We start from the raw sequence: 17,242 nt of genomic DNA on the forward strand, positions 1-17,242 counted from the left end.
TTGCTCCGAGGAAATTCCCCCACATGTGAAAATACTAGAAAATTTCTCGGCAAAAAGTTCACAAATTTCTGGATCAGAATTCGCTGAGTCGCTGTCGAGGAACATGTAGGACGGAAGCCCTGGTTCCTTCCGTTGATTTTTTACGTGCTTCCAAAAAGATTTCGGACTGGTCTTGAAATTCCTTTGTAACCGATTTAGATAATTCAAGTAGCTACGCTTACTGACTTTTTTATAAGCAGAGTTTAGTTTGCGGTATTCTCCCTTAGTGTAAGGGGATTTGTGCTTGTTGTAGTTTCGGAGTGCACGTTTCTTGGCCGTCTTCAGTCGCCGCAGTTCTTTAGTGACCCAGGGAGCCCGTAGATCAGTAGCTACCCTACGTTTCGAAACATGGCGATCAATAACGTAGTTAAGAATGTTCGAAAAAGTCTCAGCAGCTGCATTTGGATCAGAAGGATCGAGCTCAACTTCCCATTCGATGGACTCAAGAACAAGAGATATAGTTTCGAAATCCACGTTCTTGAAATCTTGATAGAAGGATGCCGTTTTCTTCACTGGAGCATATCTCCTTGCAGCAGCGAAAGAGACCACTAAGGCTGGGTGATGTGAAACAGCTTTGACAAGGGGAGCGGGAGCTAAGTCAATCGTCGGAATCCAGAAACCTTCGTTAACGAAACAGAGGTCGAGCATACGTCCGTTTTCATTCTCGATATTATTTATCTGACGTAGAGTCGCTGTACTCAGGGCGTCTAAGTATATGCTAGAAGATGCCGAGAACGAAGAGTGCACAGGATCTGGAAACAGAAAGCCACTTCGAGAGGAGCACCATTTTAGACCGGGCATGTTGAAGTCGCCAATGATAAGTATGTCATCCTCAGGAGAGCAAAAGGAGCTGACTTTAGACAGGCAATGCGAAAAGGACTCTGCTAAAACCAGGTCGCCAGAACGATCAGGAGGCACGTACACTACGCATAGATAGAGTTTCCGATTACCGAGATCAATGCGGGTTCAAAGAATCTCCAGATCGTCCCAGGAAACGTCTTCGATAAGCACAGCCGGAAGTTTAGATCTAACGGCAAGTAACACTCCACCACCAGTAGATTTTTTGCTGTTGAGGGGGCTACGGTAGCAACGAAACACTGTATAATCTGGGCCAACAATCTGACTGGAGAGGGTACGGTCATTAAGCCATGTTTCGGTAAAGGCAATGATATCGTAGCAGCAGCACGAAGTAGCAAGCAGATAATCGATCAAGCAGGTATTGACGCCACCCGTGTTCTGGTAGAAAATGCTGATAGAGTAGTCCGATTCAGATGCAGTACCGGGACGAAGATCGCTGAAAAGGCAGATTTCATCACGCGGAGAAGAACAGTCGACGATATCGTACTTGCCTGATAGCGCAAGCTGGAGATTCGCAACACCATTGTAAACGTCGTAAGTTATCATTTCTGATACGATTTCATGTTTGCTGGGTAGCTTTTGACGGTACTGGAATCTTAAAAACTCCTGAATGTTATAATTTTTCTATACTTTTATCGACTTTTGGGTCTCGTATCTTAATTGTTGCCGATTCTTGACTTTTAATGATTTTCTGACGCTTAACGATCACAGATTGCTGTTTACGAATTTTGATTTTTGACGACTGTGGAATACTTTGGACTGTGAAACTCTTAACAATTTAAACATTTTTAACTATAACACTTAACAAAATTTCACTCTGGACGACTTACGTTTTTTTTTTGTGAGCTTGGCTTTGCTCTTGAATACTTTTTGTTTTGGACAACTGAAGAATTTTCACGACTCTTGACTTTCAACAACTTTCGATTCTTGGATAATTTTTATTCGTGGAAATTTTTGGCTCTTGAAGACTCTTGACTTTTTATGGCTTGACATGTCATTACGGCTCGTAAAGATTTTTGACGAATCTCAACGACTTTTGTCTCTTTGCGACTTTTGAATCTTGAAGACAGTTGACTTTTAACGAATGTTGGCTCTCACAACAATTCATCTTGATGATCCTTCATTTGATGACATAGGCATTTAGAAAAATTTTGTCTTAAGAAGATTTTTAACTTCTGACGACTCCTGACTACTTTTGATGACTCTTTTTGAACATTGACAATCCTTAAAGCCAAGAATTTACTCTTAGCTCTTGACAATTTTTGGGGACATTTGACGACTCCAGAGAATGTTTGACAATCCCAGACTCCTGATAGCATTCGATGGCTTTTTAAAACTCCTGACGATTCCTGACGACTCTTGGCTGACTTTTGAGGAATTATGACTGTTGATATCTGACGACTAACAAAGACTCTTAGCGATTTTTGCCAATTGAATTTGAATCTAACGAATTCTGTGGACGCTTCTAGACTTTTATCGTCTCTCAGCTATTGATCACTTAAGCTAAACTCATAAAAATTCTTGACGTCTTCTTCGGGATCAAAAACTTAATTTAAATAAGAAACAGGGTTTGGATCGAAATTGGAATAAGAATAAGGATAAGGATAAGGAATAGGCTAATGTTTAGAATCTGGATCAACACCACGATGAATATCAATCTCTGGATCAGAATCAGGTTGAATTTCTGGTTCAGGATCAGAATTTAAATCCAAACTCTGGAGATCCGGAGATTCAGGATATGAATCAAGATCAGAGTCTATATCAAGTCTATATGAGTCCAGATCTAAATCTAGATAAAAATCGGGTTAAAAATCAAGATCAGTATGTTTCTGTTCAATATCAAGATACTGGTAAGAGTTGGGATCAAGATCACTAGCAGGATCAGGATTAAGAATAAAATCTAGATAAAGATCAGGGCCAGACTTATGATCAGGATCTGGATCTTAACCGAGTTGAGGATCAGGGTAAGAATCAGACCCAGAATCGCGTTAGGCATCGGGATCTGAATATGGATTGAGATCAATTTTAAGATCAGAATAACAAGCTAGATATGGTTCAGAATAAAAATCAGAATCATGTTCTCGATCAAAATCTCGAGCAGAACCGGGATACAGTTTCGATTTAAATAAGGGTAAAAGTCTGGATTAGAATCGGAATCATGATCTGAACCTGATCGTGGTCTGTGAGTGGAGTGCGAATATAGGATGCGAACGGAGTGCGAATATAGGATGACTTCCACATACAATGGCGCTCATATGGATGCTGTCTATCGCTGCAGCTTACCACAGTTGTTAGGAATCGCTGCTATAACAGGGCTCGCCCGAACCTAGTCATCGATGAGATGATAGCGATTCACTTTGGCATTATGTGGTTTCCACAGTCTGAATTTAGATTTGTATCTGGATTTCGATCACGATTTGTATATAAATCTAGTATATCTAAAAAACCTAAAAACCTTTACCTAAAAAAATTTACGCATTGCCATACAAATTCGTTTATTTACAATTTCTGTTGATCGATGTTTGAAGAAACAAAAAAAAACAAATTGTAATTGAGTTTTTGGATTATAACAATGTCATATATGTACGAAGTTATCAGGTGAGTTGCTAGAATTAATTTCCTTGTTGGGTTTATGCTGGGTATCTTTCTTGAATTCGCTAATCTTTTTGTGTGATAAAGGCTTTTTTTTTTATTAGTTGTTAACCCAGGTGGTAAATCCATTTTACGGATTGCATTCCAAGGCACGGCGAGCCACCGCGTCCCCCCAGTTTGCTACTCTGGGTCCATGGGTGCAATTGGACGACTCATGATACAATGCTAAGGAACACTGTACCCCCTACGCCATAAAGTCCACCTGGGGCCACTGACCTTTGTTCCCACCTCGAACTGTTTGACACACTTTGCTTCAATAGTGGGAGGTCATTTCGCGCTAGTGCGCTCCAAGGCAATACTCGTTTCCGAACCCTCTGATAGCATAGCCTCATTCTAACACAACTCGATGCGCGACCCCTCCTCTGACGAGTTAGGACCCGACATCTCATCGTGTGAATGAGGTCCCCACGTAGCGCAACTACTAACTTTGTGAATCCAGTCCAAGATCCAGAAACACAAAGCGAGTTGTCGACGGCACTTTCTCTGTTCAAACACGCGGGTAGGGGGGGTAAGCCCCCTAGGCCACGTGTAGGACTCAGACTCCTCCGAACTCACAAATAGTGTTGACTTAAGTCACCACTCAGCGCAACTACCCGATCTTCAAGTCGGGCGCTTGACCACCCGAAGCGCAGATCGAGCTATAGAACGCCCTCATCAGGTCGCACTCGCGGTTCGGGTGCAACATTTCCCGAAACGCGTGTCGAACCCTGACACCTCCGGCAGAATGTGCCTCTCGGACACTGACGTGTAAACACGTCCCTAAGTGATCGGCCCACCATTGGCCACCACTTTGCGCATCTACTCATTTTGCGAGACGGGTCTATACCCACCGAAGCGCAAAACGAGTTGGCGATCGCTCTCCCTCCGGTCGCATCCGCATATCAGGGTCATGACCCCCCGAAAGCGTGTTGGACCATCACGCTCACACCCAAGTACTGGTACCAAAGTACCCGGGTGCACCACTTCTTCCGCGCGGGTTTGGCGGGACCCGTCGACGGCCTCTAGTGGGTTTGGTGTAGTTCTCTTGGCCGTACATCTGCAATACGCCGGACTTGCAGACACGTTTCCACTCTGCACCACGGGGAGGTGGAACTACGTCGCAGAGCGTGTGATAAAGGCTAGACGTATCCATAGTAATGCCTCCTCTATGAATATACCAAGTGCAGTACTACATGCTGCGCTGAGTCCAGATAAGTTGAACATTTGTCATTTGAATGTCCAAAGTTTGTGTGCTCGTAACCTAAAAAAATTTGAAGAATTAAAAACTTTATTTCAGGGTAGTAGACTTGACCTGATATGCTTGTCGGAAAGTTGGCTTGATCAAACTATTTCCAATTCAATAATCGAAATACAAAACTATAATATTCTAAGAAATGATCGAAATCGCCATGGAGGCGGAATTTGTACTTATTATAAAAAAGATTTGAAATGTCTTATAGTTTCAATTTCTGATAACCATATACCTTATCAAACCGAGTTTATGCTACTAAAACTTTTCGTTGGAATAAGCTCAATGTTGATAGGCGTTTATTACTATCCACCTAATGTTGACTGTTCGGACGTATTAGTCAATCATTTTGAAGCTTTTGCTCTTAATTATGATAGTACATTCATCATCGGTGACTTTAATATAGACCCGAATAGGCATTCTAGAAGGCTGGCCGATTTTTTGAATATCTTAGAAAGTTCTTCTTTTCATATAGTTAATTCTGAACCGACTTTTTTCCATCGCAATGGATGCTCTTTACTGGACTTATTTATTACCAATTCGCTACAGAACATCATTAAATTCAACCAAATTTCTCTGTCAGGTATAACTCCCCATGATTTGATTTTTAAGACTTTAAACTATTCTCGGACTGATTTATCTGCAGGATTTTGGCGTCGTGACTACGCAACTTTCGACGTTGAATTATTTTTATAAACTTCACAGAATTTTGAATGGTATGATTTCTGTTCTATAAATGATCCGAACCGACTTCTGGAAGTTTTGAATTCAAATTTAAGCTTACTTCATGAACGCTGTTTTCCCTTGAGATTTATAAAAACCCGTAGAAGCCCCTGGTTCAATCGAGAAATAGAGTTGGAGATGGTCAACAGGGATTTAGCCTATAAAAATTGGATACGAAATAAAAATCACGAAAATAGGATAACATTTAAAATGCTACGCAATAAAGTTACTTCACTAATTATGAAATCTAAAATAAACCATGATAAAAAGAGCATTAACTTTGAACTTCCTCCCAAACAATTATGGAAAAATGTAAAGAGGCTGGGAATAACCAAAGATAACAATATTGGTACCATTTGTAATTACACCGCTGATGAAATTAATGATTTTTTCGTTTCAAATTTTTCAACTAATGACCAGTTTGAACCAAATAATTCATATCTATATCTATATAGATACAAATACATTTCTAGAAGTTGCTGGTCCAAGTAGAAAAAAAATCAAAAAAAGAACTCGAAGATGGGTGGATTTTTTTTTGATTTTTTTTTACCGAATGGTTAAGAAGTATAAGGAGCCACTCTAGAATCCACACGAATGGAACCCTTGATCTTTAATATGGTAAAAAGTGTATGGTTATTGGGGATAACTGAATGCATACCCCTTAAATAACGCAATTAATCCATTTCCGTCAGTCAAAAAGTGTTGTCTGACTAGAAGACACCAAGTTAATAACTAAAAGTGAATAGTTCCTTAGATTACAATATGTGCAACCGGTTTTTACGCAATATGACAGATGTGTCTTGATGGACGAAGAAATTTATGTTAAAACCGGATTTTAGAGATCACAATTTTCGAGATGCCTACTCATGAAAATGTTCCAACCAGATTCCAATTGCTTTTTCCAGATAAGTTTGTGTAAAATATCATGATTTTGTAAAGGTTTTACTTCTGTAGTAAAAATAATAGATCAATACATGACTGGCACAAGTGTGCAAAGATAAAAAAGAGATTTTATGAAAAAGTAAGATTTTTTCTTGAAATCATTGATAAATAGTTTTGACGTAGAATTACGTCTTACGGCAACACTATAGGGGGGCAAATTGAAATTCGCGAACCGATCTCGCGTCACGAAAAACGCCTCTTTCAAAGACATCTCTCTTAAAAGACATACCAAGCCTGCTCAACGTTGATTGGCTATTCGAAAATGGAAAAAAATTAGACGCCCCGCCCCTTCATGAGTTTTGTTATTTCCAGCCTACGAAAGGTATAAAACAAGGGGTCAACTGACGGTTTGGTTCATTGTATCAGAGAAATTGAAACTAGTGAAACGGGCAGTAGCAGAGCTGACCAACAGCGGCGGAAGCAAGTTGTGTTGTGACAGCTCAGAACCTCACTAGCCCACCTCACTAACCCATCACACACACACACACACACACACACACACACACACACACTCACACACACACACACACACACACACACACACACACACACACACACACACACACACACATACACATACACACACACACACACACACACACACACACACACACACACACACACACACACACACACACACACACACACACACACACACACACACACACACACACACACACACGCACACACACACACACACACACACACACACACACACACACACACACACACACACACACACACACACACACACACACACACACACACACACACACACACACACACACACACACACACACACACACACACACACACACACACACACACACACACACACACACACACACACACACACACACACACACACACACACACACACACACACACACACACACACACACACACACACACACACACACACACACACACACACACACACACACACACACACACACACACACACACACACACACACACACACACACACACACACACACACACACACACACACACACACACACATAGCCGCAACCCCCTTACCACCTTCACCCACCACACTCCGCATCCCCACCCTTCGCTTAACACCCACCATCGCACACCACCCGCACGTAACACACCACCCGCCCATCAAATACCACCACCACCCACCCATCGCACACCACCCACCCATCACACATCACCAACCCATCACACACCACCCACCCATCACGCACCACCACCCACCCATCACACACCACCACCACCCGCCTATCACACACCACCCACCCATCACACACCACCCACCCATCACACACCACCCACCCATCACACACCACCCACCCATCACACACCACCCACCCATCACACACCACCCACCCATCACACACCACCCACCCATCACACACCACCCACACATCACACACCACCCACCCATCACACACCACCCACCCATCACACACCACCCACCCATCACACACCACCCACCCATCACACACCACCCACCCATCACACACCACCCACCCATCACGCACCACCAACACAACGCACTCGTCATCCACCTATTTTAAAAGAAAAGTCAAGCGCAACTCTCTTTAAGATTTTGGCCCTGAAAAGGGCCTTTTTTTGGTATTTGTAGATCTGAACACATGGTCAATCTAACGCTTCCTCGGGAATCTCGTGTTTAAGCAACAGTTTAAGCTAGTGATTGCTATGTGATCTTAAGGGAAATGAAAACATGATACTGATTCCAATCCAACGAGACGCATGAGACTAAAAACAGTTTGAGAGCTTTTGCCCTGAGTCAAGCGTTTAGATCAAAGCAGTCATTGTAGGCTTTTCTCGCAAGCGTTTGATACAAAGCTCATGTGTTTATCACATTATTTGCATAACTGCCGGGCGCATAATTTCGACGACATCGGCCTTGTTTCTGCTTATACTTATATTTAATTCGCCTTTTGTTATGCAGTTGAAAAAGCTGCATACTATCTTTATGGGTCGATTTAGACCATTAATAGTTATTAAAACGACAATTTATGGAAGAATGATTTTTTTCGAAGTTAAGTTCCTTTAAAAAATTCGACACACTTTATTCTAGAATGCTTATTTGAAACGAAAAACACATTGACTCGGGATAGGCTGTAGTAATTCTACGTGAACTTCTCGGTCGTTTCATATATACAACCACTGTAACTTTTTTTTTATATTTTTATATTATATGTCATACAGGCCCGTGCGAAGGACTCGTCCATGGGGGGGGGGGGTTGGAAATTGAAATTTAGCTAGAAATACAAAAATTAACAAAAAAAAAAGGCACGGTGTGTTTCGTAGATAGACTTAAATAAAAAACAACATTAACGCCAATTTCCACCAAATGTTAAAATATTTGGTCGGTGACCTACCATACAAAATATTTTTCTGAACTTTTTATATTTGAAATAATAAAAAAAATATATTTATTTTAAGCGTTTTACAGTTTCAGTGGTGCTAGTTCTTTAATTTAACTTTCGATAATATTAATTGAACTCAACATTCTCATCCAAATCCATGGAAATTAATCAAAATTTTTTTTAACGAGTTACAGAAAATACGCAGTTAAAACAAAAATATTGCTTTTAAAAATAAAATATATCCTAATAATAGAATTTTAAAAGCGGCTGGTAAATCTTGTCAGCAGTTCTACAGGGTTGAATTATCTGAAATCATTAAATTTATCTGTAATTATATGAATCTATATATGGTTCCATCTGAATCCATCCTCTTTGGATTTTATGATTGTGAATACATTGGTGAAATTTTAAATAAACAAGATAGAAGATTAAAAAAAGTCATTTGAAGCCACTTTAACTTTTTTGTGATAACGTTTATGCAATCTGGAGTTGTAACGTTTGTCATAATTAAAGCTTTAGAAAAGAAAATCAAATATTTATTGAGTCAACATTGCGCCTTCAAACTAAACTTTCAAGTTGCTACTTCAAATCATTTTTCAAACTTTTCAAGAACAAAATCTAGAAACAAAGTTATTCTTATTGAAAATTTAGATTTTTGGGCTTCCAAGAAGATAATGTTTTCAAAACACAAAAATTTAGACTTGAAAAAAAGACAAACTTATTAAAAATTGTTCAAATTTTCTAAAAGCAAAAAGGGATTGGAAATTATCCTCTAGCTTTGCAATCCTCTAACCCTACCAAAATCCTTCCATAGCTCATCCTATTCCATGTAGCAATGTACAATTTTGAAGTTTACCTGTCGGAACACCAACAGATCCACCCCCGAAGAAGTCATAGGCGTCGAGTGTTATTCACGTGCACATTTGTATCGCCGGTTTAGCAGTCGACAACAGTCTTCAGACTAATCCAACTGCTACAAAATTGTTAATAAATAAATAAAAAAAATAAAAAAGTTTGAATTTAAAATTCGGTCAATTAATTAAAAAAAAATACATTAGAATTTGGTTAATTTTTTGGAAATTAAAATAATACGATAACTCAATTTATCCGAGTTCAGGATAAAGTCATGTTATTTTAGTAAGAACATTTTAAAATTATGAATATGAAAATTTGTCCTTTGGGAACAAATTGATGACATGTGATGAAAATGATTCTTATCAAATTCTACTCGCTAATTTTTAATATCTATTAATTTAATTTCTTTCAATCTGCCTAAATTTTAATGATCTTAAAATTTCTTAGTTAAGGGGGGGGTAGGGTCTAACGGGAATAAAAAAAACACCATTTTCGCGATTTTTTTCTAGAGCTATCGTTTAAACAAATGTATTCAAATTTGTTGCATTATACAAAGCATTGTTTAAAGAACATTTAGTAATTTTTTCGTAGAAAAATATTGAAAAATGAGCCGGTGACGGAGCATTTTCGAGGATGCCTTTTAGAAAACAAGATTTGCGGTGGACACTGTATCTCAGCACAGAATCATCTGAAGTCAAAAAATTAGAGCAAAATATTTTTAATAGATGTTTTTCTGGACCCCAACGTTTTTATTTAACTTAAAAATATTTTTATGAAATTTTTGTGGCTGTTTGAAGTGAAAACTACGATTTTTCACCTAAAAATCCGCCATTTTGCACCTGTAAAATCTCCCCAAAGAAAAAAAATCGAAAAAGAAAAACGTTGGGGTCTGGTATTTTATATGTAGAAAACATGTTCCAAATTTGAAAAGAATCGGATAAGTAGTTTTCAAATGACGATGTCCACGGACTTTAAAAATGTGCTTTCGAGAAAAACGCGTTTGAAGTTTCTGCTCTTGCTTTCTTGCAGTATTAGATAGGAGGAGATAAAGGCCCATAACTTCTACAGTTTTGCTTCAATTGACTTGAAAATTTGACACAACATTCTTGAAATGTTTTTCAATAAGAAAATAAAAAAATAAAAAAATCGATTTTTTTAAAGTGTTAGACCCTACCCCCCCCCCCCCCCTTAAAGAACATAACTTTCATCAATGAGGTATTTTCATGTATTAAAATATAAACAACAAGAAAATATTTCAGCTTTCTCGGTCAATTCAGGAATCCAAATCAAGGTGTTTTAGATACAATTTTAACATTTTTGGAAAACAATTTTTCAATAAAAACGTCATACTATTTTTTAACTTATTTATTGAATTCAATAGATGATTCAAATTAACTAACTTTTCGAAATATTCAAAACGCTTTTATTTTTGCTTTAAAAATATCAAATGCGATTTACTTAATACATCATTAAAAATTCGTTTAAAATCTATTATTTTACAAAATTGGGAAAACTGAACAAAAAGAAAACTTTGATAAGTTATTTTTCGCAGGAGTCAAAATGACTTACGGTCTTGAGGAAAAAACCTTTGTTTTGAGTTTGTTCGAAATGTTTCAAAGTTTTATCAGATAAGTGTAGAATTTTCTTGAAAAATACCAACATGTTTTCAAAAATTTCAAGACACCAAAATTAATCGAAATTAGCTCTTAAATTCTTTGCACCTGAATTAAATGTGAATTTTTTGGCCTTGTGTAATTTATCAAAATTCTTCAAATGTCGAGTTGAGTATTTGGAAGAACAATAAACTCAAATTAAAGTTGATGTTGAAATTGCTATATGCTATGATATAAAAGTGTTTTATTATTATCAAAGTGATTAGTAATAATGTAATGGATGAACTTATTTTTATAAATTTCTTATTAAAAACCAATTTCAAAGTCGAGATAGGATTTAATATTAATGTCATGTCATTGTCATGTCTAGAGTGATAAAGGATTGAAAACCGCCGAAACCCCCCCCCCCCCCTTCGCACGGCCTTGATGTCCTATTAACACTATCATTTCCTCCATAGAAAGTTTTTCGATCAAATGAATAGTTTTTAAAATACAATCGTTTGTAACTGCCCGGATACTACATTATCAGAGCCTTATCACAGTGGAATTACCAGAAACAGAAGGCATTTTCAAAGTTAGTTCTTCTCATTCTTCGGAAAAAAAATACGAAAAAATGAGAAAGTAACTCGAACATGTGGAAGAAAAATACACGAAAGCGATTACGCACACACAAAAAAAAATCTGAGTTTTACATTTGATGTAAAATTTGATTTCATGTAAAATTCGGTCAGCAGAGGTGTTGTATATTATAACGCAGCCCTGAAAAAAACCATGCGTTGCCTCATTCGGGTCTATTTGTTGTAATTTTACATGACTTTTGCTTGAAACGATGTTTGGAATCAGACACGTTGCTGTCGCGCACAGGGTGTGTCTTATTGTTTGCCAATTTTAATAAATATAAAAAAGTGAAATCCTTTTAACAATTTTCACCAAAAATATATTATGTTTTATTGCTTATTGTAAAAAACACATTTTTAAAACGGTATATCTATTACTCGATAGAATTTTGTAGCCTCTATTGGAGAAGGGATATTTTTTTCTTAGCAACAGTTGTCTTTGATTCTTTGTATTTTAAAAAATATATAGGAATAACTCTAACCGATAACATTGATTTGAAATCTAACAATTATAAATGAATAGCACAAAAAGTAGTAAACTTTTGGTTCAAATAAATATAGCATGAAATTGTCAACAATATTCTCAATTTTTTGTTACAAAAGATTCAGCACAATAAAGCTTTTGTTCTCTTTATTCTTCGAATTAAGTATAAACTTGAGAATTCAAAAAATCAAGTTCTTGGATTTGAATCGTTTTGAATTGTTTAATATTTATACAATTAAAATATAAGCTTCATTACTCCTTCTCCACATTCCATCATTTTGCAAAGGACATTTCAAAGTACAACGAACAAATAACAAGTAATATCAATCAAAAAACATTCTGGATTAACTTAGTGCTACCTATTTTGAAAAGTAATGAGAAACTATTTTCAAAATCATCCTTCCAAAAAGTATTAACGAAACTAAAAAAAAATTCAGACACACCCTGTAGCAGGATCATTTCACAAACAAACATCGAACGGCCGACCGGTAAGCAGCAAGTTCGATTTGATGCGCGATGAAAATGCTGTGTCAAATCTGGAGCTCGTGGATTTCAAGTAATCATAAACATTATGAGAAACGTTCCCAAGATACAGCAGCCACTATTCTAGATTGACAATTTTTGAAATCGGATTTGAATATTCTCAAGCTTCATAAACTCTACTGTGAGGCCTGTTAAATCGAAGATCGAGAACCTGTAAAAGAAAGTTTTTAAAGACACATTTTCAACACTTATTTTAAAACGGCCTCATTCTGATACATGTGCGACGTGTGCTAGACATTCAACTTACATTTGCTTAAAATCAATCTCCGATATAGAAAAAGAACCATTTAAATGACGTGGAAGCAGCTAAAGCTGCCACGCAAATAGCTGAACAGATGGCACATCACGATCCGTGTGTCCATTCGATTTGTTTCGATTTGCAGAAAACCTTGCCAACTACCACCATAACAACGGTTCTCAAATATTATTCTCATCAACTATGAACACTGAATTTCGGTGTTCATTATTTGGCTACAGGAAAAGCATCGATGTAGGATGTAGCACGAGAGTGAGGGTATGCGCGGATCCCAGGAGATCGGCACTTGTTTGTTGAACTATATTGAAAATTTGCCATCAACAGTCAAACATCTGATTGCCATTAGTGATAATTGTAGACGCCAAAACAAATAAAAAAACACTATGAAATTTTGGATGTATATGATCAAAAATTCTTACCTCGATAAATTTCTTCTCTCTGGTCACTCTCAATGGAGTGTGACGCGGGCTACCAGATGACTGGGTCAATATTTTCAAAAAGCAAGCCTGAAATGTACTGTAATAAAATTAAATCATAATGACTTTGAGTCATTTCGAGAATGGACAACTTATTGTGCAATAAACTAATCAAAGGTATACGAAATATAGTGGCTGCAAATTCGACATTAAAACTCTCAACGAACTTTACCAGGATACACTTCCCATCAAATCAATCAAATATAAAGATATTAGAAATATTTTCATCATAACTTTTTATTCATTATATATTCATAACACTCAATCAGAGTAATTTCATCTCAAACCGTGACTCAGTGAACGATAATGATAGTGATGATAATTGTACTGGATAAGATACTGATTAATCATAATTTTTATGTAGTAATATAACTTGGATCCATACAAAACTAAATTATGATGGTTTCCTTAAAAATTGTCAAGACCAATCAACTTAGTGGTAAAATATGTTGGGGCAAAGGGGTTTAAGTATATTAGTTTTGTGGCAAAGGGTATAAGTGACTGAATTTGGTGGCAAAGGGTATAAATGCATGTCATTTGCAGGTTTGTTATTCTTTTTTTCAGTCCAGTATTTCAAGGTATGGGCGATGGAAGCGAAAAGTTGTTCTTTCTTTCCATATAAGAATTTAGCAACGCTATCAAGACAAATCCAAAATATTGTCATGAGAGAAAAGACCTAAGTAATTGACATCAGAGTCCTAAAATTTTGGGATTAAATTTATCCTCATTAAATTGTTTTTTATTTGCCAAAATGTACTTGGAATGGGCAGTCGTTTAGAATCATCTGGTGTCCCGATTTTGTAGTATTCAAACTTCAAAATGCTTAAACAAATGTTTCTCAATTTTCTGCAGTTATACTTATGGAAGTTTGATCAAAATAGGCTAAAGCGGTGACTGTCTTTTGAATAAGCGAAGGAAGTATCAAAAGAATTGGGGAATATATTTATAACGTTTTTGAGAAACTAAGTACCGTAAACTGGGGGAACTTTGATCAGCGGGGTAACTTTGTTCAACATGAATTTTTTGCAGATAATCATCATTAACTAAGTTTAAAGTTAAAATATCTGAAAACTGTTTACTACGTTTGAAAGCCTATAAATTAAGTTACAAATAAGCTAAATTTGGTTTTTATTAGAAGATTCTTTATATTACTTCAAATGTAATTTTAAAATCTTAAAATATCTTGGTTTTTGAAGGCTCACAAACAAACATCTCTCCTGATCAAATCTTAGCATTTAGGAGCAAATGGGTTGTTTAATGTGAAAGTTCTACTTTTTTCTTGGTTTGGGTTAGTTTAAGTGTTATTTTTATGGTCATTTGATGATAATTTTTGGATATTGAAAAAAATCGGTCATTTTCCATGAAAAAGCTCGTATAGAAAAAATGGCTAAAACCCCTATCAATGATTAAGTTTGAAGAAAAAAAGAACATAGGAACAGTGCGAGGACTCAGGGAATTGCATGAAGATAAAATTTCATTTGTTTTTGAGGCCATAAAATATAAAGAAATGTTTTTAATTTTTGCCCCTAAATGTATGCAGCAACATTGTCCATCTTTTGAGTATATTTGTTTTTGAAAGAAAACGTTGAAAAATTCAATCGAGTCCAAACAAAAAATACTGTTATGGATATTTTGAGCCTTCTGTGCTAAATGGCATCAAAACAATAAATTTGAAGATGTTGAGATACGTCTAAACCAAAGTGATCAAAATTACCCCGAAACTCGAAATCTGGTTTTGTAACAAACATTTAATTATGACCACAAATGTCGTTTGAATTTACTGCAATCAATGATCATGTTTGATACTCCTCACCTCAGTTAGGGTTTTAAAGCTTTTAGGTATTACGAAAAAGCAACCCCTTCCAAAATATTTAAAAATTAATGAAAAAAGTGATCAAAGTTCCCCCAGTTTACGGTATCTATATTTTTTAAGATTTGTCTCCATTTACTTCGTGTCATCCAATTCATTACACTGTTATCGTGAACACTTTCTTTTATGAGAAATCAATTAAACGTTCCATTAATTTTTTCTTCCAGGTCTCCCGTACGAGATCAGCCTCTTTTGGCACCAGTACCCGTACAACCTTGGCCTGGCGTTCTGCAAAATGCGGGCCCTCATGTCCGAGGCGTCCACCTACGTGTCGGTGCTAACGATAGTGGCATTCTCGATGGAGCGCTTTCTGGCCATCTGCCATCCGCTGCACCTGTACACGATGTCCGGACTGCAGAGGCCTGTTCGAATCATCGCCGGTCTGTGGCTTGTCAGTCTGTTCAGTGCAGTGCCTTTTGCCGTCTTCACCGACATCGACTACCTCCTGTATCCACCAAGTGAGTCTTCAGCAAATTTCCAGATTCAATCTGTTTGTCGTCGTCGGTTGAAATTGATTGGTGTTTTCGGTTGTTTTTTGTTTTGGTAAATTTGAAATCGCTCCAATCTTGCCACCATCCATGGTTTTAATCCGATTTCAGCCGACTGACAACTTCAAATCCGATTTTGGAAATGAAATTAAACGCTTACATTCAATAACATACTACTTAGAGGGAGCAAATGCAATTCCAGCTAGCACTGCTCCACACATCGACGGACGTATTAAATCATTTAACATCCATTTTCCCCCAGGGGCTTTGAAATCACACATTAGATGCACAGTAGGGTGGTCCATATTTTTGAATTTTCTTAAAACCTAGCCCCCGACTAATCTAAATCCAATCAATGATAAAATTATACTGGCGAAATTTTAGCTCATTCGGAAAACTCTAAGGCGAACCTGAAAGACCATTGACTTTTTGTATTGAACGTTCTGAAAAAATGGAAATTTATCACTTTGATGCAATGTATCTCTAAAATGAAAAAAATCAAGATAAAATCAGTAACCTTGTTTTAACAATCAATAATAAACCAATTCAAAATCAGTCAGTCGAATAATCGAAAGTCGAAAGTAGTGAAAATCGAGAATCAAGAGTCAAAAGTCGAATGTCAAGAGTCGTGAATCGAATACCGAAAGTGGACAGTAGAGTGTCAATAATCAAGAGCCGAAAATTGGAAGTCAAAAATAAAGTATTAAAGGTCGAGAGTCTCGAGGCGAGATAAGAGAAAACGAGAGGCAAAAATCGAGAATCGAGAGTAGAGAATCAAGAGTCAAGAGTCTATAATCTATATGCAATCGAGAGTCAGACATTAATCGAGAATCACTTGTATTCCAAGAATCGAGAACAAAAAATTAAGAGTCGGCAAGACTCGAGAGTCGAAGGTTGAGTGTTATGAATTGAGAGCTTACAGTCGGGAATCGAACGCTTTTTTTCTGAGAATGGGAGAAAGTTAGGTAAACTGAAAACGTTATTATAATTTCGCCTTACGATCACCGAATAATAGATTAGATTATTAATAACTGAATCACCAAAATCAAAAGTCGAGAGCCGAAAGTCGACGTACAAGAGTCGAGAGTCAGGAATGGAGTCAAAAATCGCAGTTGAGGATCAAATATCAGAGTTTTGCCAGAAGAACCATTTCCCAGAAAATTGGAAACATTTATCCTTACTAGAAATTAATAAAATAAAAAAAGGAATTGTAACAAAAAAATGGGGTTTCA

The 17,242-nt window shown here is 37.1% G+C and overlaps 1 protein-coding gene across 1 annotated transcript in view; it reads left to right on the forward strand.

Annotated features, from left to right (window-relative positions):
• Window positions 1-17,242, forward strand: part of LOC129756435 (neuropeptide SIFamide receptor-like) — a 328,841-nt gene that overhangs the window by 163,519 nt on the left and 148,080 nt on the right. The window contains exon 5 of the mRNA XM_055753311.1: window positions 15,690-15,980. Within this exon, the coding sequence (XP_055609286.1) occupies window positions 15,690-15,980 (291 nt within the window). The remainder of the gene's footprint in view (window positions 1-15,689; window positions 15,981-17,242) is intronic.

Source organism: Uranotaenia lowii, chromosome 3 (genome assembly GCF_029784155.1).
Source record: "Uranotaenia lowii strain MFRU-FL chromosome 3, ASM2978415v1, whole genome shotgun sequence".
NCBI lineage: Eukaryota > Metazoa > Arthropoda > Insecta > Diptera > Culicidae > Uranotaenia > Uranotaenia lowii.